Here is a 22,488-nt window from a genome sequence, read left to right as displayed (position 1 = left end):
AACTTTGCTCCGGATCCTCGCGGATCACATGCAACCTCGAAAATTCCTCTCGTTATCGAAGATGTGCTTCCTTCTTTTTTTTACCGGTCGCCTTTTTTTTCTCCACCACCATGGAAAAATGCGACACGAACGGGAAATACCTCTCGGTCGAGGAACGATTTCGCGGGTCGTACGAGCGTGAAATTACGGGAGAACCCGTGCTCTGTGTCGCCAGGTAACGCTTTGAGCACGACGATGGATCTATTATCACGACGTTTAAGTCGTCCGAACGCCGATGGCGATGATGGTACCGCTGTAATATAATAATATAATAATACCGTAATGTAACGATAGCGTGGATGTTCGAGTGGCGCTTGGCTCGAATTGTTTTAACACAAGGAACGTTAGGGGTAATTGTTCGCGTTGGACACTTTGAATTCTGGAGCACCTTTTGTTGGGAGTGGATGATTTAATACGGGGACACTGAATACGAACGTTTCTCTTTCGTTTCCTTACTATCTATTTTCATATTCTCCTGCTACATCTTTTTCGATTTTATGAGTTTCTTTCAAAAGTTCTTCGATATCCACAAGATTATCTTTACATCTTCCATGTAATTTATTGAATTAAAAATTGTATTATACAAGTTTGCTATTGTATATTGATCTCGTATTAAACTGTAGCTGAAGAAGGCAAGAAATGTGATCATTAATTAAAACGTACAAGATATGCAATTTATTTATGTAGAAGTTGTAAGAATTACCTAAGGCTACACTGCTATAAATTAATTGCGTCATGTCCCTGAACAAATATTTTATTTTATTTCGAAGATGTACTTTTAACTCGAATAAACAAATGTTTTGTTACTTCCTTAATTTCGGTCCTCAAAAATGTTCAGTACTGTAGAAGAAAAATAAAAACTTGGTGAAAGAGAAGGACTTCGTAATTTACTACAAGGCCGTTGAACTTTGCAGTCTTTTTCCTCGAATTTTGGCAGCTTTTTGGTATCTCCGACAACAAAGGAGTTAATTAGGTAGTCTACTTATGGTAAACCACACAGTCTGAGAGCAAGGAACCTTAGGGTTATGTTAACGAGGAGACAGCAAGTAACAAGCGAGCGTGAATGCATCCGCAATTACTTCGAAAAACATAAGCATACGGTACGTAGCGTAGTTGTATATTACGGAGTAATTAAGATGAAACAGAACGAGATACGTCGTATGAAATTAAGCTCTACCGAAAGACGGGATAAGAAAGAAAGATAAATGTGCTGTTAAAAATGACACCGTTTCTTACCGTTCCGATCCTGAAAATACGTCCAGGACAGAAGCTTTTTATTGCTTTCGATCGTTTGTCGATCGAAACGTACCGGAGGACGTAACTCCAATCACATCTTAAGAAAAACCGTATCCTGCCCCGGGGGAACTATTTCTTATTTTACCGTATCTACAGGGTGCTATAAACAAGCCCTTTCCAAAACTGAAAGATATGAAAGGGACCGCCAATGCGAAACCGAAAAAAGTACAAGGGATAAAAAGTTTACTTAAAGGTACATTCACCCCCAAAAGTAATTTCATCCCTTAATTTATAATAAAAAGTTTATTAGTCATTTTTTCGGTCAATTTACATAGTCAGTTTCTATTTTCTAATATTCTAGAAATTTTTTTAATTTAGGAAGACTTCAGTATATTTACATACACATCATTCATATTTACGTACACATCATACACTATTCAGTATATTTATAGTATAAGTATAGAACATATTTTCTAAGTATACGAACCGTTCAAGTATAATATCTTTTAAATATTTAAAAGAAAATACCTGCAAAGTTTATACATTTAAAAATGTTGAATTTAGAGGTACAGTATTGTATCACTTTTGAGAGAGAATGTATGTCTCGCCTATTCTTCCGTGATCCCAACACTCACAATCGTTCTGAAAGGACGAAAACGTAACGATACAAAACCGCAGACGAGGCTTCAAAGAAAAAGCATAAACTTCAAGATTGTATGTCCTTTCTCTTTCTGAACGATTCCCAGAAAACGACCGACCATTGATACATACCTTCAACTGATCGTGGAAAATGAAACTGTCTGCCCACTGTCTTTGTAAAATATATTTTATGATAACAGATCGCTGCGACCGTTCTATTTGTCTGCATGCTTATTGGCAAATATTGGAACGCTCAAAATTATTTCCTGCGGAATATTAAGAAAGCCAGTTGGCAAAGAATACTCCGAGCAATTTTCGGGAATCGTTCCGAAACAATACTGAATTAAACGAAACGTTGTGTATGTCGTTTGTAGTTAAATTAAGGTTAGGTTGCAATAAAAGTTAGGTTAGGTTACAGTAAAATTAAGGATAGGTTGCAATAAAATTTAGGTTAGGTTGCAATAAAAAGGTTCGTAAAAATTATAAATTTATAGTAATTCAAAAAAATAGTGTTCTCAAGTACTTGAACTTGGATTTCAGATTTCCCGATCTTGGAGATTAAAAATTTAGGATTTTATGAATCTTTAAGTATGAAAGCTTGAATTGATATATTTAAACTTGGTAATTTAGAAACTTGATAATTTACTGACTTGATAACCCAATAATTTAAAAATTTAAAAACTCTTGAAAATCCAAAATAAATAACTCGACCTAAGACTACTAAATCTCCAGATTTTAAATAAAAAAATTACCTCAGGCGCCCGTAGCTCCCACCCCTAATTTACAGCGATGTAATTAAACTTACGAAGAGGAGCTTAATAAAATCCCCAAAGACCCAAGTTCATTCTTCACGCGTTTCAAAAATTCTTCCAAAATCAGTTCGAAGTTTGGTGACAGGCGAACATAAGGGGATACCTCCTCGAATTCAATAATCTCCCGATCAGATACGAAATAGATTAAGTTAATGTTTAAGTTTACGTTGATTTACGAGTTCGGAATCGAGTCCTAGCGGAGTTTTGCAAAGAGCGCGATAAAGTTCGATGGTTCGACCTTTTGTCAAAACAATGTGTGCCCATGTCGCGTGCTCGTAGGTCCGGCGTGTGGACGATAAAGTTCACCGATATTAACATCTTCGTCGGTGCTGTAATTTTCGCCCGGTCTGATATACTGCAGCGTTTCGTTGCGGCGGTACCCGTATTACGGCTAATATTTCTCTTCCGTACAGAACGAAAATTGAGTACTTTATAAGGAGGTGGGACATTAATAACTCGTACAGCCGGCTGGTATTTTCAGGACAGCTTAAAAGCCCTCGCCGCATCGATGATGTATTATATGCTCACAAAAGAACTGACACTTATACTACCGCTTGCTTTCTTCTTCTATCCCTATCTGTCCGTACCCTTTCCGTTTTGTTCGCCTTGTTTCATCCCCTTACCGTTGTCTAGAACGCCACCCTTAAATCACTGCTAAACATTCGTTCTTGGGTGCAATTTTTAAACGCCTCTTTCCTATGCAAATCTCGGCTCGCACGGAACACGATGTTACGACGCGATTAATTCGACGATACGTGACAATACCGAGCGATGCTCATTGGCGTAACTTGGTCAGATAGCTGAATATTCATAATATAGGTCAAAACTCTAATAACTAATAAAACTAAAATATTTCTACATCTCAAGTCTTCAGATTTTACAATGTTCAGTTTCTAAATTTTTAACCCCTTGCACTATTTTGACGAGTCTGACTCGTGACGCACTCGTACCTCAACCGTGATCAATTTTACTCAAATTTTTAATACGCTTCAATTTGGAGTTCAAGTCCAATTGTAATTTGCATAGTCAATGATTGAATAATAACATATTGACATAACATTTCATTTTTTTGTCTGTTTTAATATTGTAGCTGCAATTAGTTTGACTGATGCACCTAATAAATAAATCATAGTGCAAGGGGTTAATCTAATCTAATTTAGAAATTTTTTTAGTAGCCTCCAAACTACAAGATCTTTTCTAAATTGCTGAAGCTACAAATTCTTAACTACTTCAACTGTTAAATACTTTGTATTTTAATTTCCAACTTTGTAAGAACCTAAATCTTAAAATTCTGAAATACTTTATTTTCTAATAGCTCTACTTGCCAAACCCCTAAATCCCCATATTTCCAAATCTCTAGCTTCTTAAGTTCCTGAAACTTGAATTATGGAGAGCTCGAAATCCTTGATTTCCTAATTCTCTGCATTTTTAGCCCTCTAAATTGTAGAATCATCAAAACCTCAGATTCCTAAAATTCTGGTTCTTCAAATCTTAAAATTTCGAATTCTGAAATCAGCAAATCCTGATACTCTAAATTCTCAATTTCCTAAAAGCCTAATACCTTAAATCCCTAAATACCTAATACCAAAATTGACAAGCTCCCAAACTCCTAATTCCTTAAATCCCCAAATCCCTATTATCCTAAATCCCTAAATTACCAAATACCAAAATTGACAAACTTCCAAACTCCTAATTCCCCAAATCCCCAATGTCCTAAATACCTAAATTACCAAATACCAAAATTGACAAACTTCCAAACTCCTAATTCCCCAAATCCCCAATGCCTTCAATCCCTAATTTACCGAATATCAAAATTGACAAACTCCCAAACTCCTAATTCCACAAATCCACAAATCCACAAATCCCCAAATCCCTAAATCCCCAAATCCCTAAATTACCAAATACCAAAATTGACAAACTCCCAATCTCCTAATTCCCCAAATCCCCAAATCCCTACTACCCTAAATCCCTAAATTACCAAATACCAAAATTAACAAACTCCCAAACTCCAAATTCTCCAAATCCCCAAATCCCCAAATCCCCAAATCCCCAAATCCCCAAATCCCCAAAACCCTAAATCCCCAAATTCTCAAATTCCCAAACTCCTAATTCCCTAAATCCCCAAATCCACAAATCCCTAAATCCCCAAATCTCCAAATCCACAAATCCCCAATGCCCTAAATCCCAAAATTCTAAAACTCCCAAACTCCTAATTCCCCAAATCCCCAACTCCACAAACCCCTAAATCCCAACTTCTAAAATCCTCAAATCCCAACTTCTGAACGTTACGCCAGTAAACTTCAGTTACGCCAATGGTCACGCAATTTTGCGCGAACAATGAACGATGATTGCAAAAACGATGCGTACAAAGGTTTAAAAAGCGATGTAATGACGATTCATTATCATAACGAGCGACTGTGGCATACGCTCGTCGATACGTGTGATTTAAGAGCCATCGAAATTGTTATTTCAACAACAATAACGTTATCAGTAGACGGTGAATAAGGGCTTTTCAGGTGTTAATCAATCCGTTTGCCTGATTTGCACCCCGTTACAAGATACAACGTGCCTCTTTACTTTGATACACTGAAACCAGCTTCTCAGAATAATCAGACATAGTCGGATTAATTGCAATTTTCGTTTGATTACATGTATTCTGGGAAATTTGCTTAGTATCTGGGATAACGGGGTTGTCACGCAATCTATCGGTTTGATCATTTATTGGAGCGTTACGGATATGAAGTACTATTATTGATTGAGTGCTTAATTTACAAAATTCTGATAATTTTCAATTTCCTGAATTTTTGGAAATTCTCAAATTTAAAAATCCTGAAGCTAAATTTTTCAATATTCTCAAATTCCTCAATTCTCCAATTCCACATCCCCGAATACACAAATTACTTAATAAAATTACTTCTCGTATTCCCAAATTTGAATTGAATCCATCATCTGTTCCAACAACGAATCAGCTATTTTGCATTAAGAATACTGACGAAAAGTCTTGGTACTCGTTAAACTTTAAGCTTCTAATTGATATACTATATCAACGGCAGCAAGGTAGAGAGATTTCCTACAAAAACTGCTGCTTTCAATACAGCACTTTGTGCGCAGAATTTTGATACGTTCTAAAATCTGCACTTATATATATAAAAAAGTACAATTATTTCTATGGATATAAAAGTTGTAAAAATAAAAAAAGAATTGTCTATACATGTGAGTACAATATGTAACATATGTGAGCGCAATTGTTATTTCATGTTATCAAATCGTGTCAAACTTTACTTTTCAACTCCTGCAACAACCTAACAGAACTCGTACTCGAGCTCGCTAATTAGAGCAAACCGAACAAACAACGCACGAAGCCGTCATTAAGAGAGCAATCGTAGAAAATCTAGCTACAATCCGTTGAATGTAATTCCGGAGGGTAGCTGGATAAAATTGATGCCTGGAAGATTATGTAATCAGAATTTTTTTTGTCAAAAGACGACAAGCTACGCGAGAAAGCTATTCAGAGGCTCGTGATTAGGGTAGAATAAATAAAGAAGAAAAGCGGTAAAAGCGAGGGAAGAAGCGGATGGGAAGGTGGAGAGATAGAAGCTTTTCGAACTCTTAATTCGCCTACGGCCAGCCCCTTCCTCGACAACCCCTCTCGATCCTCTCTGCACATCATCATCGAGGTGGGGTTCGAAGGCGTACGGCCCTGGTCCCACGTCTATGGTTTCCATGGAAACCGACGCGTAGTCGACATCGGCGTCGTGTGGTCGTCGTCCTCGCGTAACGAATACACGCGAAAACGTCGCGGGCACACGCACGAATACGATGGAGACGACACGGACACGCGTTTTTCGCCCGTACACCCCCGGCCATAAGTATTTGGACACCCCCGATTTATTCTATGCAAATCGATCACTTCGTGCTCTACGAAAATTGACTAATATCTGAGAGACTCTATACATAGTGGTGATCAAAGCGAACTCTTCACTTAATGTAATTAAAAAAAAAACTGTGAGACAAGTATGTGGTTGAAGTGGACTTGCAAGCCAGACTCTTCTAGCCACTTAATATAACTTTCAAGAAAAACTGCGAAAATATGTGACAAGTCTTTCAATTAGTGTTACAACTGTTCATGATGACTGTGTATGATCGAACTGGACTTACAAGCCAGACCTTCTAGCCACTTAACATAACTTTCAAGAAAAACTGCTAGAACATGTGACAAGTCTTTCAATTAGTGTTACAACTGTTCATGATGACTGTGTATGATCGAACTGGACTTACAAGCCAGACCATCTAGCCACTTAATATAATTTTCAAGAATAACTGCTAGAACATGTGACAAGTCTTTCAATTAGTATTACAACTGTTCAGGATGACTGTGTATGATCGAACTGGACTTACAAGCCAGACCATCTAGCCACTTAATATAATTTTCAAGAAAAACTGCTAGAACATGTGACAAGTCTTTCAATTGCTGTTACAACTGTATACGTATGGCCACTGTATATGATGACTGTACACGTATAATCAAACTGGACTTGCAAACCACATATGACTCTTGTAGTCACTTAATATAATTTTCAAAGAAAAATTCCAAGAGACTTATCCTTAATTTGGTACTGCAACAGTGAGTTATCTACTGAAACCTAAATATATAATTATTTATAACTGAGTAAATTAATTGTTCATCAGTATAGCTACATTACTACTGACTGTAATATGGCTGCCATAAAGTATGACCACTACCATATTGAATTTGTGTATTCAACATTAATAACGTCATCCAACAGCAAGTTTAAGTTTCTCCTGAGAAATGCTTGTTTAAAATGTATAAGTATATAACCTTGTTTAAAATGCATAAGTATAAAAACTTGTTTAAAATGCACAAGCATACAAGCTTTCTTGAAATGCATAAGTATACAAGCTTCTTTAAAATGCATAAGTACACAAACTTGTTTAAAATGCATAAGTATACAAGCTTATTTAAAATATATAAGTATACAAGCTTGTTTAAAATGCATAAGTATACAAGCTTGTTTAAAATGCATAAGTATACAAGCTTGTTTAAAATGCATAAGTATACAAGCTTGTTTAAAATATATAAATATACAAGCCTGTTTAAAATGCATAAGTATACAAGCTTGCTTAAACTGCATAAGTATACAAACTTGTTTAAAATGCATAAGTACACAAGCTCATTTAAAATGCATAAGTATACAACCTTGTTTAAAATGCATAAAAATCTATTGCTTGAAAATACACTTTTGAAATGTATAAAATTTTGATTCAAACTATATATTTGATAAATATATATACATTTAGATCACGTATGTAGTTCGTTTAAATAAATCGTTTCACAATTTTCTGAGAACTAATTCTGCGAAGTCAAAGGGTAATTTTAGAAAAATTCTGTTTGAGGGAGTATACTTTTTTCGTTCACTGTATGCGGGAGGACGCGTGCAAGCGGGCAAAGGCACGTCCGCAAATACAATAACATTTGCGCGTGGTTGAGAACACGGGGTGGGACAAGGATAAAACAAAATGCAGAAAGGAAGGAAAAGTGGAATCAACGGAGACACGTCTTCGAGATACGTGTTATATTGTGTACCGCGTCTTAAGCTGTCGGATGCGAGCAACCTTTGTGCGACGGTAAAACGTGTTAAGTACTTTGTGCGCTCGTTACTTCTCGCGAGTGTATAATGGCACAGGTTGTTTCGAAATTCTGAGCGTAACTGGCGTTCGTAAAAAACAGCCATAAGGAATACATTTCTGATCTTTTATTATTTCGCTCGAAGGAATTGTTCGGGTTTAATTCGCTTTTTATTATGGAAAAGTAATACGAGCATAACAGGTGTTATCACTATAGAAAGTAGTAATAGAAGTTTGGTAACGACAGATATTCGCAAGGGGACATACAAACTGCAAATGAGCAAACACCATAAATCCTATATGGAGTTACGAGAGAATAAAACAGTAAGTAATGATATTGCGTTTCAGTAATTATTGTTTCGGAATCTAGAGCCATATCCGTAAATTATAGCTTGTTTACAGTCTAGGGAAAAGCGTTACAGAGAGCAATAAACGCCAAGAGAATATCACGTATACCGTGTACACATGCCACCGCGATTAACGTCAAAATTTTCGGCCCGTTTCAACCCCTTTGCTGCATTGCGAATGGAGATTCCATGCTAATTGAATCTCTATCTTAATGGCGGCGTTTCATTTAAAATATTCATACGCTCATTTTAAATGCGAAACAAAATTGCTCGAAAAGACCTATATTATCACTTGAAAATATTTAAACTGTGTTGTGAATACAAGTATTGGATCACAAAAATATTTGTACCTTAACTAATTAACAATTAAATGTAGAACATCAGATGTTATAAATGTATCCTAGTATTTTTATATTCTTCTAATAATTTTATATAGAGCACAGTTATCTTGCATTCGAATTTTAAAATATTTAAACTTGATTCTGTGTTGTGGATACAAGTATTGGATCACAAAAATATTTGTACCTTAACTAATTAACAATTAAATGGAGAACATAAGATGTTATAAATGTATCCTAGTATTTTATATATTCTCCTAATAATTTTATATAGAGCACAGTTACCTTGCATTCGAATTTTAAAATATTTGAACTTGATACTGTGTTGTGGATGCAAGTATTGGATCACAAAAATATTTGTACCTTAACTAATTAACAATTAAATGGAGAACATAAGATGTTATAACTGTATCCTAGTATTTTTATATTCTCCTAATAATTTTATATAGAGCACAGTTATCTTGCATTCGAATTTTAAAATATTTAAACTTGATACTGCGTTGTGGATACAAGTATTGGATCGCAAAAATATTTGTACCTTAACTAATTAACAATTAAATGGAGAACATAAGATGTTATAAATGTATCCTAGTATTTTTATATTCTCCTAATAATTTTATATAGAGCACAGTTATCTTGCATTCGAATTTTAAAATATTTAAACTTGATTCTGTGTTGTGGATACAAGTATTGGATCGGAAAGATATTTGTACCTTAACTAGTTAAAAATTAAATGAAGAATATTAAAGATTATAAATGTGTCCCGTATTTTATATATCCTAATAATTTAATATAAAAGACAGTTATCGGTTTCAATTTTCCCTCCAACAGTATGAGATCGCCATGAATTCGATCGGTCACCGCCGAGAATAAATTGTGCTGGTCCGAGTCGGTTGAACGAAGTATTTTTCACGAAAGTAACATCTGCAAGCATTCGTATCCTTCAATACTCGAGCCTTACTCTCCGCGGCATAGACAAACCTTTGTAGGTCGGAAATAACCCCGAGAGGGGTCCTTGGGAGGATACCGGCAGGAAAAGGCTAAGCGACGATATCTCCTTGCCAGAGATCAGGAAAAAGGGCCAAGAGTTGGTAAAGGAAAGTGGAAGGAAAGAATTCTGTCGGTTGCGTGGAAAAGCTCTGCCTTTGTTCCTCGTTCGCCTTTTTCTGACCCAGCGGCAAGTCATCTATAAAACGTTGATAAGGGTTAAAATCGCTCAGGTAAAATGTCTGTTAAGAAACTCGCCTAAGATACCACCGATTGCAAAGCTCTTCAGGGATCATACGTTTAGTTTTCACTATGACTTCTTCTTTACGCTATTAACGCAATTATTTTTTTACTTGAACACAATGTACAAAATAACGAGTCATTTACAACATAAAACGAGTCGAATAATCATTCAAAGGGTTCAATATCGATTTCCGGCAACGCTTCATGTCGCCATCTTTATCCGCACATATATAAATGTAATACAGTATGTTTGTAATTACTAGTACTTTCGCATGCAAATGATAATAACTGTAGTTCAATTAATGTTACGATTTGTTGTGGCTGGATAATAGCTTTATTATCATTATTATGTCAAATAACCCCTCTACATTTATTACCACTGATTATTATATTAATACATCGTTAGAATAGTTGGATTGTAATCATTAAATTGCAATCGTTTTTTAATTTTAAAACTAATTAATACAATTTTGATATAACATGTACAAAATGATTATTATATTGCATAGTGTTTATCACTCGCAAAATAAGCTCGATTACAACTTCTTATGTTTAATAATTTTATTAAAATATTTGCAAGAATTATGTTATGTTGATGAAATGCGGTAGACTGTCAACTTTACAGTCTGCAAACTGGTAATTAACAAGTTAACTTCAATTTAATCGGTATTTTTCTTTGCTGGAACACAAACTAATCTCTCAAACTTTGCGCTCGATCATGTTTGACATGTCGACCGCAGCTTCGCACTCGTTTGTTTTACCACGCCCTCTTTAACTCGTTTGAATATTGGGGCGCGAACTTCCTGCATACTCAAACACGTAGAAATGCATTTATAATTACTGGTATCTATCAAAATTAATCTTGTTAGCTGATCGTTACAAAATGTGATGTTATATGTTATATGTTACATATGTTATATGTTACATATGTTATATGTTACATATGCTATATGTTACATGTGTTATATGTTACAAATGCTATATGTTACATATGCTATATGTTACATATGTTATATGTTACATATGTTATATGTTACAAATGCTATATGCTACATGTGTTATATATTACATATGCTATATGTTACATGTGTTATATGTTACATATGCTATATGTTACATGTGTTACATGTTACATATGCTATATATTACATATGCTATATGTTACATGTGTTATATGTTACAAATGCTATATGTTACATATGCTATATGTTACATATGCTATATGTTACATATGCTATATGTTACATATGCTATATGTTACATATGCTATATGTTACATATGTTATATGTTACATATGCTATATGTTACATATATTATACATATGTAACCATTCGTAAAATAAATTTTAAACATAACAGAACAAAAAGTTAAAACAGTTTAATAATTGTATTTAAATTTAAAATTGTATGAAATAAACAGTTATAAAAAATTAATAAAATTTCTTAATCAACCGTCAGTTAAAAAAAAGTGTAAACAAAAATGATTCTACAGGAAAAAAGTTTAGGTGTTTCCAGCACTCCACGGAACGATCTGAAATCGAAGGCAGAAGCGAATGTCTGACACACGTTATCAGAGAAAAAGGTAAAGTGAAAACAAGCATTTTACTCAGCTACCATTCGGTTTATATTGTCTTGCAATCTGGAAAATGGATCACATCGAAGACGAGTTTCCGTCCGATGCTATACATATCACGCATCAGACTAACGTAGCGGATTTTTCAGGAATCAATGCACCGCAATAACCGTACGATGCATTTGGCGTGCTTCGTCGCATTGAAGCCCGAGCATGAAAAAGCTATTACATACAATGAAAATAGATTTCAAAGGCCAATGATCATGTTCAGGAAACAGACGCGAAGGGAAATGGGTGGGGAGCGAAAAGAGACAGTGGTTCATGCATGGACAGAGCTATCGGCCAGATGAACCGGAAGAGAGCGTAATGTCCCGTGACATTTTGTTTCGCGTGCGTCAACACCATTAAATCCCGTACAGATCATCCTATGAAATCTGTTCCCGGAAGAGGGCCTAAATCATTGCCTACAAATGCTTCAAGAATATTCCAAGAATTTTTCATCAGCTTTCAAATATATGGACTTGAAGTCAACTCTTGTTAAGAATTAAATGCAGTTTGATGGAATTGCAAAAGAAGGTGTAGCAAAAAATAGGTCCGTTGTTCCGGATGATTAATTCGCAATACAACGGGGATCGTGGGGTGTCAAAGACCCCTACTACCCCGACCATAAATCAAGGAACGATTACACGTGTAAATATACTGCCCCTCTGTACAGCTGTGCTTCTAAAAAAAAGCACGGTATGTTTACGCGTGAATCTGCACGCATGAAAGATCAGGATGCATAATGACGCATCAATCAATATGAAAATATTTGTTGATCGAAAATAATGTACATGTTTTAACGTTGTAATTTTAGATCATGAAAATACGTAGTTACATGAAAATTTTTATTAACGAAATTTATATAATTTATTTATTTTAAGTTTCACAACAAAATGATATGTGTATATATAATCAAGAATTCTTAAATTCCTAGATCCCTAAATCCTTAGATTCCTACATTTTCTGTCCTATCGTTCCGAAGAAATCTTTCCTTAAATATTCTCCGCAGTCTTTCCACATTCATATGAAATACGCTTTGTCGAGTAAGCACTGCCAATATAGTTGGAAGTAATATACATGTTATCTCTTGTATCTATGTACCTAATATGAATCGTCTACGCAGCGAGCGATACATGTCTGAACAACTTTAATTTATTCATTTTGTTCATACACGTAGCGCGCAATGTTGCGGCTGATGGGATAGCAGAAGGTACGCGATCATATTTATATGTAAATGCAGATACGTACACATTGGAAAAACGAGAATTGATGGGGAAGCCAGTCGAATGAAAACTTGCATCGTATAATTACGTATGGTATCGTTAAGTGTACACTGTTGATTTTTATTATAAATATTCAACGACAATAAATCGCGCGGCAATTTTTAAATCTGTGAGATTTATGTTTCGTTCACAACTATATTACGCGTTCGAATTTTTGCGGCTATTTTTTCGTTTAATCTTCGTTGCCCTTGAACCAATTTTGCGAAACAACTGTCGGTTATATTCGAGGATGCACTTTCAGAAATAATGTAAGAGTATGGTTAGGTTAGGTTAGGTTATACTTAGGTATACTTGCAGAAATAATGATATTGTGTTTTAGTAACGAGAGAGATATTTTTTAAATATATTTATTATCGTTGCTATCGTTATTATCATTATCACTATTAGTCACTTATATAGAATCAAGTTTATATAGAATCTAACTTATATAGAATCAAACTTATATAGAATCAAGCTTATATAGAATCAAACTTATACAGAATCCAACTTATATAAAGTCCAACGCAGTAATTTAATGATCAGTGAAAAATCACGCGAAACATTGAAGTGCGTTCCGTTCATTTTCTGTTGTGCAACAATCAATAAACTGCTGGCTCAGAAAAATAGCAGACTTATAGGAGCAAGATACATTGCAATAGAGGCAACAACCGAACAGTAGTTGTCCCGATTTTTTCGCCTACAATGGAATTTCCTGGCTGACTGACGGCTCGGTCGTCGTCGATTCACGAGGCCATCACCCGTGAATTCCCTTGCTCCTTTGCATCCCGCAATAACAACGCGACTCGCAGATGCCAAAGGCACACATGTTTACGTGTACATAAATGCAATGCGCCGAGCAAAAAGTAATACATTTTGAAATATCTTGTGTTTGACTCTTGGATCTTCTTTCCTTCTACCCTTTTATATTTTTTATCTTCTCATACATCAGATGTCTCATTGCAAATAGATCATTTTTTTATTTATACGAAATTTATTTTTACCTTGCGTTGAATTTAATTATCAATTTTACAACTTTGTGATTTTCGATTATGATATAATATTCTGTTACACTTTTTTACGTTATCAGGATTTGAAATTAACTACAGTAAATATTAGTTATAAAATTAAAAATTTGTATGCGCCATCTAGCGGAAAGTACTTGGAACTAAATCACTCATAAAAAATTATATAAACTGGTGGCGCCATCTCTTCAACGAACAGGGTGAACTACACACTTTTGAAACTGCTGCTTCATTAGTTCCCAAACACTAACGCTAGATGGCACTAAGTGTATCATTTTTCAAAATCAGCGCCTCTAATCAATGGAAGAATGAAAAAGTAGGTTTTAGCCATGAGCGTAAATAAAGTGGCAAATATAGCACGTAAAACGGAGACACTTACCTATTTATTAGGTGTATGTGTACCTTCAAGGAAACAAAATGTTGCTAAAATAAGAGTACGTCAATTAAAATTTGATGATTACATTAACATGGTAGGTAAATGTGGCATGCCATCCTCAATGCGTATTTGAGGTTAATAATTTATTTATCATGTTGCAGTATTTTACTGAACATAAATTTATTTTTGCTGCTGACCCTGAAAAACGTTGCAAAACTGGAGATACGGTTTTAATACAGAATTTGCCAGAGAAATTAACACGTATCATTACCCATAAGGTACATGTTTATATGAAAACTAGTGTTACTAATTTTTTTAATATATTAACATAACTTTGATGTAATGTTTATATTTTTTAATCATACTTTTAGGTGGTTGATGTTATTTACCCATTAGGAGATGTTACTGATCCTATAACCGGCAAAAAAGTTGTTGCTGGAAAATATAGGTATGAATGTTTAACTCTTAATTTGTTATGAATTTATCTGAAATTGAATGAAAAATAATTCTGTATTTTTATCAAATTAGGGATACTATAATGGAAGATGCTGAAGAATTTGGAAAATTACCATCGACATTTGATTTTACTAATCCAGGAAAGAGAGGACGTACTGAAAATGTACGAGACATTACAAGCAAAACCACTTACATGAAGTATAAGTATGATCCAAATGATGATGATCCATATGCAATAGACCCCAAATAAATTAATAAGTTATTAATTAGGTTTGCTAGCAACTTATAAATAAAAGAATATTTTGAAACAAATATTATGCATTTATTTGTAAACTATAGATCTTAAATTAAAATATAAATTTCAAAAATAAAAATGTCTTATTATTTTACAAACTAATTCGTTATTTACACGCTCCAATGTACAATGAACATTTTATTCAAAAATGACAAAAACAATATTAGTAAAACTATAATTTATTCAAAACAGGATATTAGTCTTTTTTAAAGCATACAAATGCTTTATATTTCTTCTCATTAATCTTATACATTATTATTCGAAACTCTTTATAAAATTACATTAAACTATTTAGTTACAACTCTACAAACTTTTTATAAAATTACTTTAAATATTATCAGTAACTAATAAAATCGATCAATTTTAAATATACAATCAATGTAATGATCTGATTCGTTTAAGAAAGCAAAAAAGCAAGCTTGCAATGATTTATTCAGAAAGAAATTCTCTTTCAAGTGCTGCCCCCATTGCATTCCACTCTCGTTCGTCTTCATTGTCCATCACTTCAAGATCCTCAACTGAATCTTGCGAATTATCACCTAAATCTAAATCGTCAGGTAAGTTTTCTCCTCTTCTAAACCGTGTTACGGGGTCATCGTCATCTTCATCAACAGTGTCTTCGTTTTCACTCGACGAACTATTGTCTTCGGAACTTTCATTACAAAGCTTCTTCTTTTTCCTTCTTGGTTCATCTACGTTCTTTTCTATTAGATAATCTAAATTAAAATAAACTTATCGATGTTTGAATTTTTAATTACACAAATTAAATATATAAATTACACATACCTTCTTGATGTGTATAATCATCAGAATCAGATTCCCGGTGACGACCTCTATTACCACGATTTTCTGTATCATCTATATCATCTATATCGTCTGTATCTTCTACATCTTCTACATCAAAAACAGGTACATCCATTTCTTGATCATCCATATCTTCTTCAACTTCTTTGTCCATAATTTCTATTTCTTCTGGTGTAAATGACATTAATGGGTTAATACTATCCGCAAAATTATCTTCCATACTTTTCTCTTGTTCTTCTATGCGTTCTGGACTGCTGCAATGTGGTGGTGGTATTCTAGAAGCACGACCCTGAGAATATTGGTTATCAAAAATAAAAATAAAATATCAACTTCCTTCTTATTCATCATTAGATTAGTTTAATATAGTACCTATACCTTTGCAGTGAGTGGAAATAAACGTTCATCAACGTGTTCCCAACGTTCTGCACACGTCCAAAGCCAGTCTGGATTTACAATTTTTATATTCAGATTCTTCTTAGCTGCATTAGCCTTAGCTGTGCCGGGTCTAATAGCAACTAAATGGGTAGTTTTATCTGTCAATTCCTAACACATAGTAACTTATTAAAATATGAACAAATAATGAATATCGATTCGAACAAAGAGTTAAAATAATTACTTGTGAAACTTCTGCTCCAAACGCTCTGGCTACTTTATATGCACGACTTTGATGAATTTTTTGATGAGTAGGTATTAATCCGCTAAAAGTTATATGTACTCCTTTCAATACTTGTGCTCGAACTCGTGGAATAATATCTCTCAACGATGAACGACCTGATTCTTTTTCTTTAGTAGCATAAAATTCGGCATGAATCCTTCGGAGGATATCTTCCAAGTATAACAAATAATCATCATCGTCTTCATCTATAATATTATTTTCACCCGACGAAGTTTTATCTTCACTTTTAGTATCTTGTGTTATTTCAGTTGATGTTACATTTTCTTTTGTTTCTTCTAATATTTTATTTTCTTCCTTTTCATTACTTGTATTAGGGTTTGGATCAGAATTGGTCTTCGTGTCATCTTTGGTATTTTCTACATTTTTTTCTGAAGACTCATTTTCATTTTCTTTATTTTCAGTCACTTTTTGAGCTTCTTCTTTACAATTATTATCTGTTACAATTTCTTCATTCAACGTTTCAGATGCACCATTTATACCTGATTCGGTTGGATTATTATCATTATTAAGTTCATTTGTACTTTGTAATTCAGGTAAAACTGACATATCACTTTTCTCTAATCCTGGAGGTGCATGTATGTCACCAGTATGACGAAAAAAATGATAAGGCTTAACTTGGACTAAATTTCCACATCCTTGCCATACATCTTCTCGATCATCTATGATGCATACTAAATCATCTCCACAAGGAAATAAAGCCCTATAATAAATTACTCAGTCATATATTATGTACATAAAAGTACATATTAAAAAAGTTATAATCTTACTTAAGGTTAGCTGTTTTTGATGCAGGATCAAAACATTCATCTCTTGAAAGTATTCTGTTAGAGAATAGAATTCCATCTTTATCCAATAATGATGCTACAGTATGTGCATAGTTTCTTGCTCCAAATGTACAAATATGCAATTCATATAAACGACTCATTTCCGAAAGAAAGTGCCGAGTGTTAGGCCTTAAACGAGTATGATACCAAGGAGAATTTGGACCATAGAGTTGGTAATGATAAACATCCTGTAAAAAATAATAATGTTGATGTTATCATCAATATTAATGGCAATGTTCTTTTTACTCCTAGAATTATATACCTTCATATTGGGAGGGATGTTATCATTTGTTGTATGAACAATTGTTTGGTCAAGATCAACAAGTAATGCTAACTTGCGATCATTCAAAAGACGCTGTTCATCCTCTTTTCCTATTTTTTCAGCTAATTCTGGACATACTTTTAATTCTGGTACACTATGTACCATAGGTACACTAGCTTGCGATATTTTTATATTTTCATTTTCTTTCCCAACTCCTTCAACCCTTAAATCTACTCCACATTCTGCACATAAATCCTTCATTACAGTAGGATGTCGACATCCTTCTAACATCATTACCACTTGCCTGAAACACTAAGTGCTTATGTAGATTTACAAATAATAATGCATTAGAAGCAATATACTCTGAGCTAAGTTATTATTAATCTAATTAATATGTTTTATTATAAAGCAATCATACATTCTACTTAATTCATGAAGTAGATATGTTGAAAATTGGGAAATCTCATAAACATAAGGTTAAGAAAAATATGTACCCAGGTTGAACAACATCTCCTTCTTTTACCAAGAATTTTGTAACGCGACCAAATTTTGTGGCCCGATATTTTTTCTCAGGACATTTGTTATCATCAATTCCTGGGGTAATGTTTTGATATAAAAACAACACTCTGCCCGCTGAAACCATTGTATCCATTCGGACTCTCCATTTTAATACTTTTCCTGGCCCTCCAGGTGGAAATGTAATTTCTATCGTCCCCATAATCTTTTAACAGCGAACATTCAGACGTCAAAATACTATTTACTGTTGAAAAAATGAGAAAATTTATGTTGCCAAACTCTCGACGTTTTTGCGCGGGAGATGACATAAACACATACTGATGTTCAATTTCTTCACATTCACAAACATACACATATAGTTCATGCCACATATACTGATGCAGAAAATTTTTTTAAATTCATATTCATATTTTAATTATTCAAAACATTAATATATCCAACAACTTTACTTTCATTACACTTAATTAACTGGAATAAAGATATAAATACATAATAATAATATATTTCAAATATTATCTTTCATAGAAAACTTCCCTAGTGAATATTTTGGTACACATGTTTCAATCAAGAGTCAAACAAACTTTCGTGAACTTTGAAAGTGCTGTCATTTACTCCAAATCTTTTATACTCTTCACCTTCAGTATCAGAAAAGCCTACTGACGTGTAATTTAATTTTTTTATTTAAACTTTATTTTATTTATTTGACTATTTTATTAAAAAATGGACCATACTATGGAAGATATGTTACACACTAGTCACACAAATTATACACCTCGATCGAGAGGGAAACAACAATTCAGTTTAGGAGGTGTAACTTGCATTTCTGCAGAAGAAGATGCAGATATAGATGGATTAGATGGTACTCTTATAAAATTCTCATATTATATATAAAAGTAAACTTTATACTTCATTCATTAAAGTTCTTCAAATTTCATTGAACTTATGTTTTATAGAACTGTTGCATCAAACATGGAATGTTTTTGGAGTGTCTACTTTATTCAATTTCCATTTAGATGAAGTACATTTAAAACAATATGCAAAACGATTAAGAGAAGAACTTGCAAACAATTTAGCACAAGAAAATGTTACATATAGTGCACAATTTTCTGTTATGGATAATATAACATCAAGGCCTAGTTCATTGGATCCACTACCAATCAAGGTTTTAATTTTTAACAATTGCTTACTTAAAATTGATATAATTTATTCTTGAGCTTTATTCTTTTTCATGTACATTGATTAAAAAATTACAGATTAATGTATATGCTAAAAATAACAGTTATGAAACTGCTGTGGAAAAGAATATTTATAATGGGATACTTTTATCTTGGAGAACTAGTAAAGGTGAATTGACTGTCGCTAATTCTATAAGATTACCTCTTTTACTATGTCGTGGCACACGAAATACTATGAGAACTGTTCATAATGTATTAAATCTTATGTTTGATTGTATAATTATTGCATTGCCTGCTCAGGAACATGATTTAATATGGCTTGTTCCAATTATAATTACCCCAACTAGTAAGGAAGAATATCCAAAACGCACAGATGAAATTTGTATGGTTTATAAAATACCAGAACACTCAGATACAATTGCAATAAAATGTTGTGTTTTAGATTTAATAAAATTTTTAGAAGTGTACGTTTGTAATTTTTTAAATAAAAATGAAATATTAACAATTTATTGTACAGTATATGTAAGAATATTAAATTATTTTATATACACATTGACTTTTTTTAGAATTATGAAGGATAAAAATGATGCAGAAATTTCTTTTAATCTAGAACATATAGAAATGTTTCGTGAAGCTTTATATACGCAAATACAAGAATCTTCTGGTTTACAATTAGGATTGTGTACATTATACAAAATTCATCTTCCTGTACTTACAATAATGGAAAATAAGGTAAACAGAGTTACTCATCTTTTTCTATATATATTTTTGTTTCTTTATTTTTAGAATATTGTTTTAACTTTCAGATGAAAGTAATGACTACTGATGCCATGAATCGTGTTCTATTATATTTAAATGAAAAAGCTGTTGATACGTTTCATACTTTAAATTTTGAGACTCATGTTGTATAACATTTTATATAATTGTATTATTAATTGTAACATAACAATTTATACAATATGTAATGACGTTTTTATTGACATTTGATATAATATTTTTGTAAGTATCACAGAGCATATAAAATATAAAATATCAATCTATAGGTATTATTATCAATTAATTTATGACACATGACAGTTATGTTTATAAAATACAGTACTGTCAACATCTTTAATATATTACATTTCACTTCTTTTAGGAGCTCGTTCATTCAAATAAAACAAAATTTTAGCAATTTTCGTCTGTAACATCCATCTGTAAACAAATACTAATAAGTAATTTAATTATTTAATTAACATTCCTTTAAAGGAAAAGGTAAACTTACTTGAGTTTCTGATGCTTCTTTTCTTTTCTTTGCTCTACTATTAAGTATATAATATTTAAAATCTATATAACCATCAGGTTTTTCATCAAGTAGTAATGGTACTGAAATACCCAGTACCTCAGATAACATAAAAGGTTTTAACCATGTTACAAGTGGAGTACGACCTTTAGTATATTGTCCACTACGATGATAAAATAATAAGCCATCTAAAGGATTTAAGTTTGAAAGATTTTCTAGTGCTAAACTTATATCAGTATTACAACTGATGTTGGGTAGAGACAATATTGGAAATGTATTTCTGTATGTATCTCTTTTCTGTAACTCTTCTATTTCTTGTAATTGTGATTTTAACCAGAAGAATCTAAATTCAGTCTAAAAGTAAATTATACCTTCTGTTAGATTTATAATAATTAGAATATACATACAAATATTAATACATATTCAATTGGTCTTACATCACAGTTTATTAAAGACTGATTAGACCAGGCAAGAACATCCAAAACACAATACACTTTTTGCTGTTTTAACCATAAGCAGTCAATAATAGTACAACTACTTCTGTGTTCAGAAGGATTACCACCTGGAAGTGCTGAGTAAAATTTACCAAGCCGATTGCCGCGTTTATTATATGCTTTAGTTATACCCTACAACATATAAGGATATGATAGAATATGAATAAGTACTTTATGCTTGTATTATCTTTTTCCAACATACTTTACATGCAACTAGCAAAGTCCTTTTTCCTTGAGGGCAAGGAACCATAATCCAATTGTCTACAAAATCTTGAGGTACTTCTAACATCCATTCAGACATCATTAACTGATTTGCATAACATTTGTTGCGTTTAGGTAAGTAATACCTTTTCTTGTCACTTTCATCAACTTCCATATGCTCTTCGCATTCATCTTCATCAGAATTAAAAGCTCCATCTAATATTCCTCTTCCAACATTGAATGCTATCTCCCTATACCTGATAAGCAATAATATTATTATTGCTTCTATAATTTTCCATGGAATATAAAAGTAACATAACATTATACTTGCTTTTTCTGAAATTGTAATAATCTCTGACGTCTTATTTCCTGAGGTGTATCAATGTTGTCTATATCCAGGTTATAATTGTCTCTTTTAATAGGTTTTTTATAAAATACAGCACGCGAATTTCCATTTTCTTTCTCATTTACATTTATTAGATTATCTTTCATTTTAGTTGCCATAATTATAGTAACACTTATAAAAAACTGAACTATTAAAAAATGAACGTATTTATTATAACATCATAATTATTTGAAGAAAATATCAATGTAGGCTGTTTAATAATTTTCCGTAGAACATTTTATGTTTTGTATAATTAATGTCAGGAATCCAATGTTTTCGGAGTATAATAACATTTATGTACACCTTTGCATAATAACTCGTAAGAAATCGATGAAAATTATAATTTGTACCTATTGTTTAATAATTTAATTAATAATAATACTCTATAGATCCAGAACACTATTTTACAAAGCGTCTTTACTCATATATTTTGTCATTCACATATATTTTGTCAATGACTTTTTTTTTTAATGTTTCTAGTAGTAATGTATTCACAATACAGATTGTTCTTTGACGTTCCACAAGTAGTAATAACAACACGTATTGAGAACAACTA

At 32.9% G+C, this 22,488-nt stretch overlaps 4 protein-coding genes across 6 annotated transcripts; 2 read left to right on the top strand and 2 right to left on the bottom strand.

Moving 5' to 3' along the window:
• The first annotated feature begins 14,466 nt into the window (after positions 1-14,466).
• mRpS17 (mitochondrial ribosomal protein S17) lies at positions 14,467-15,330 on the top strand. The gene is made up of 4 exons (XM_003705008.3): positions 14,467-14,656; positions 14,724-14,840; positions 14,934-15,010; positions 15,091-15,330. Exons 1-4 carry the CDS (start codon positions 14,516-14,518, stop codon positions 15,266-15,268), a joined length of 513 nt encoding a protein of 170 aa, XP_003705056.1. The 5' UTR covers positions 14,467-14,515; the 3' UTR covers positions 15,269-15,330.
• A 106-nt stretch (positions 15,331-15,436) lies between these two features.
• Fcp1 (RNA polymerase II subunit A C-terminal domain phosphatase Fcp1) lies at positions 15,437-18,772 on the bottom strand. Of its 3 annotated transcripts, none has more exons than XM_003705006.3 (7): positions 18,374-18,772; positions 17,880-18,183; positions 17,561-17,805; positions 16,734-17,493; positions 16,493-16,660; positions 16,100-16,406; positions 15,437-16,017 (listed from the first exon to the last, which is right to left on the bottom strand). In XM_003705006.3, the coding sequence occupies exons 1-7, from the start codon at positions 18,595-18,597 to the stop codon at positions 15,743-15,745; spliced, it is 2,283 nt and encodes a 760-aa protein (XP_003705054.2). In that variant the 5' UTR covers positions 18,598-18,772; the 3' UTR covers positions 15,437-15,742. The 3 variants fall into 3 exon arrangements, with proteins under 3 accessions (XP_003705054.2, XP_012144715.2, XP_012144717.2); XM_012289325.2 differs by having other exon boundaries at positions 15,437-16,029; positions 18,374-18,767; XM_012289327.2 differs by having other exon boundaries at positions 15,437-16,029; positions 17,880-18,191; positions 18,374-18,512.
• A 146-nt stretch (positions 18,773-18,918) lies between these two features.
• Positions 18,919-20,610, top strand: LOC100884034 (uncharacterized). The gene is made up of 5 exons (XM_012289330.2): positions 18,919-19,254; positions 19,349-19,557; positions 19,649-20,034; positions 20,137-20,302; positions 20,377-20,610. The coding sequence occupies exons 1-5, from the start codon at positions 19,116-19,118 to the stop codon at positions 20,479-20,481; spliced, it is 1,005 nt and encodes a 334-aa protein (XP_012144720.1). The 5' UTR covers positions 18,919-19,115; the 3' UTR covers positions 20,482-20,610.
• Positions 20,166-22,421, bottom strand: Snup (snurportin-1). Its single transcript, XM_003704995.3, has 5 exons — positions 21,879-22,421; positions 21,549-21,804; positions 21,290-21,478; positions 20,835-21,206; positions 20,166-20,764 (listed from the first exon to the last, which is right to left on the bottom strand). The coding sequence occupies exons 1-5, from the start codon at positions 22,049-22,051 to the stop codon at positions 20,738-20,740; spliced, it is 1,017 nt and encodes a 338-aa protein (XP_003705043.2). The 5' UTR covers positions 22,052-22,421; the 3' UTR covers positions 20,166-20,737.
• Between the last annotated feature and the right edge of the window lie 67 nt (positions 22,422-22,488).

Source organism: Megachile rotundata, chromosome 9 (genome assembly GCF_050947335.1).
Source record: "Megachile rotundata isolate GNS110a chromosome 9, iyMegRotu1, whole genome shotgun sequence".
NCBI lineage: Eukaryota > Metazoa > Arthropoda > Insecta > Hymenoptera > Megachilidae > Megachile > Megachile rotundata.
Note: the sequence above shows the minus strand (reverse complement) of the source record. Positions and strands in the feature narration are given on the sequence as shown.

Coding starts and splice junctions, on each gene's coding strand:
- mRpS17 (XM_003705008.3), top strand. CDS start 14,516: ATGAGCGTAAATAAAGTGGCAAATATAGCACGTAAAACGGAGACACTT. Junction 14,657..14,723: donor TTGATGATTACATTAACATG/GTAGGTAAATGT, acceptor ATCATGTTGCAG/TATTTTACTGAACATAAATT. Junction 15,011..15,090: donor GTTGTTGCTGGAAAATATAG/GTATGAATGTTT, acceptor TTATCAAATTAG/GGATACTATAATGGAAGATG.
- Fcp1 (XM_012289325.2), bottom strand. CDS start 18,597: ATGGGGACGATAGAAATTACATTTCCACCTGGAGGGCCAGGAAAAGTA. Junction 18,184..18,373: donor GGAGATGTTGTTCAACCTGG/GTACATATTTTT, acceptor TTAGTGTTTCAG/GCAAGTGGTAATGATGTTAG. Junction 17,806..17,879: donor ACATCCCTCCCAATATGAAG/GTATATAATTCT, acceptor TATTTTTTACAG/GATGTTTATCATTACCAACT.
- LOC100884034 (XM_012289330.2), top strand. CDS start 19,116: ATGGACCATACTATGGAAGATATGTTACACACTAGTCACACAAATTAT. Junction 19,255..19,348: donor AGATATAGATGGATTAGATG/GTACTCTTATAA, acceptor TATGTTTTATAG/AACTGTTGCATCAAACATGG. Junction 19,558..19,648: donor TGGATCCACTACCAATCAAG/GTTTTAATTTTT, acceptor AAAAAATTACAG/ATTAATGTATATGCTAAAAA.
- Snup (XM_003704995.3), bottom strand. CDS start 22,051: ATGGCAACTAAAATGAAAGATAATCTAATAAATGTAAATGAGAAAGAA. Junction 21,479..21,548: donor CTTTGCTAGTTGCATGTAAA/GTATGTTGGAAA, acceptor TATATGTTGTAG/GGTATAACTAAAGCATATAA. Junction 21,207..21,289: donor AGTCTTTAATAAACTGTGAT/GTAAGACCAATT, acceptor ATTTACTTTTAG/ACTGAATTTAGATTCTTCTG.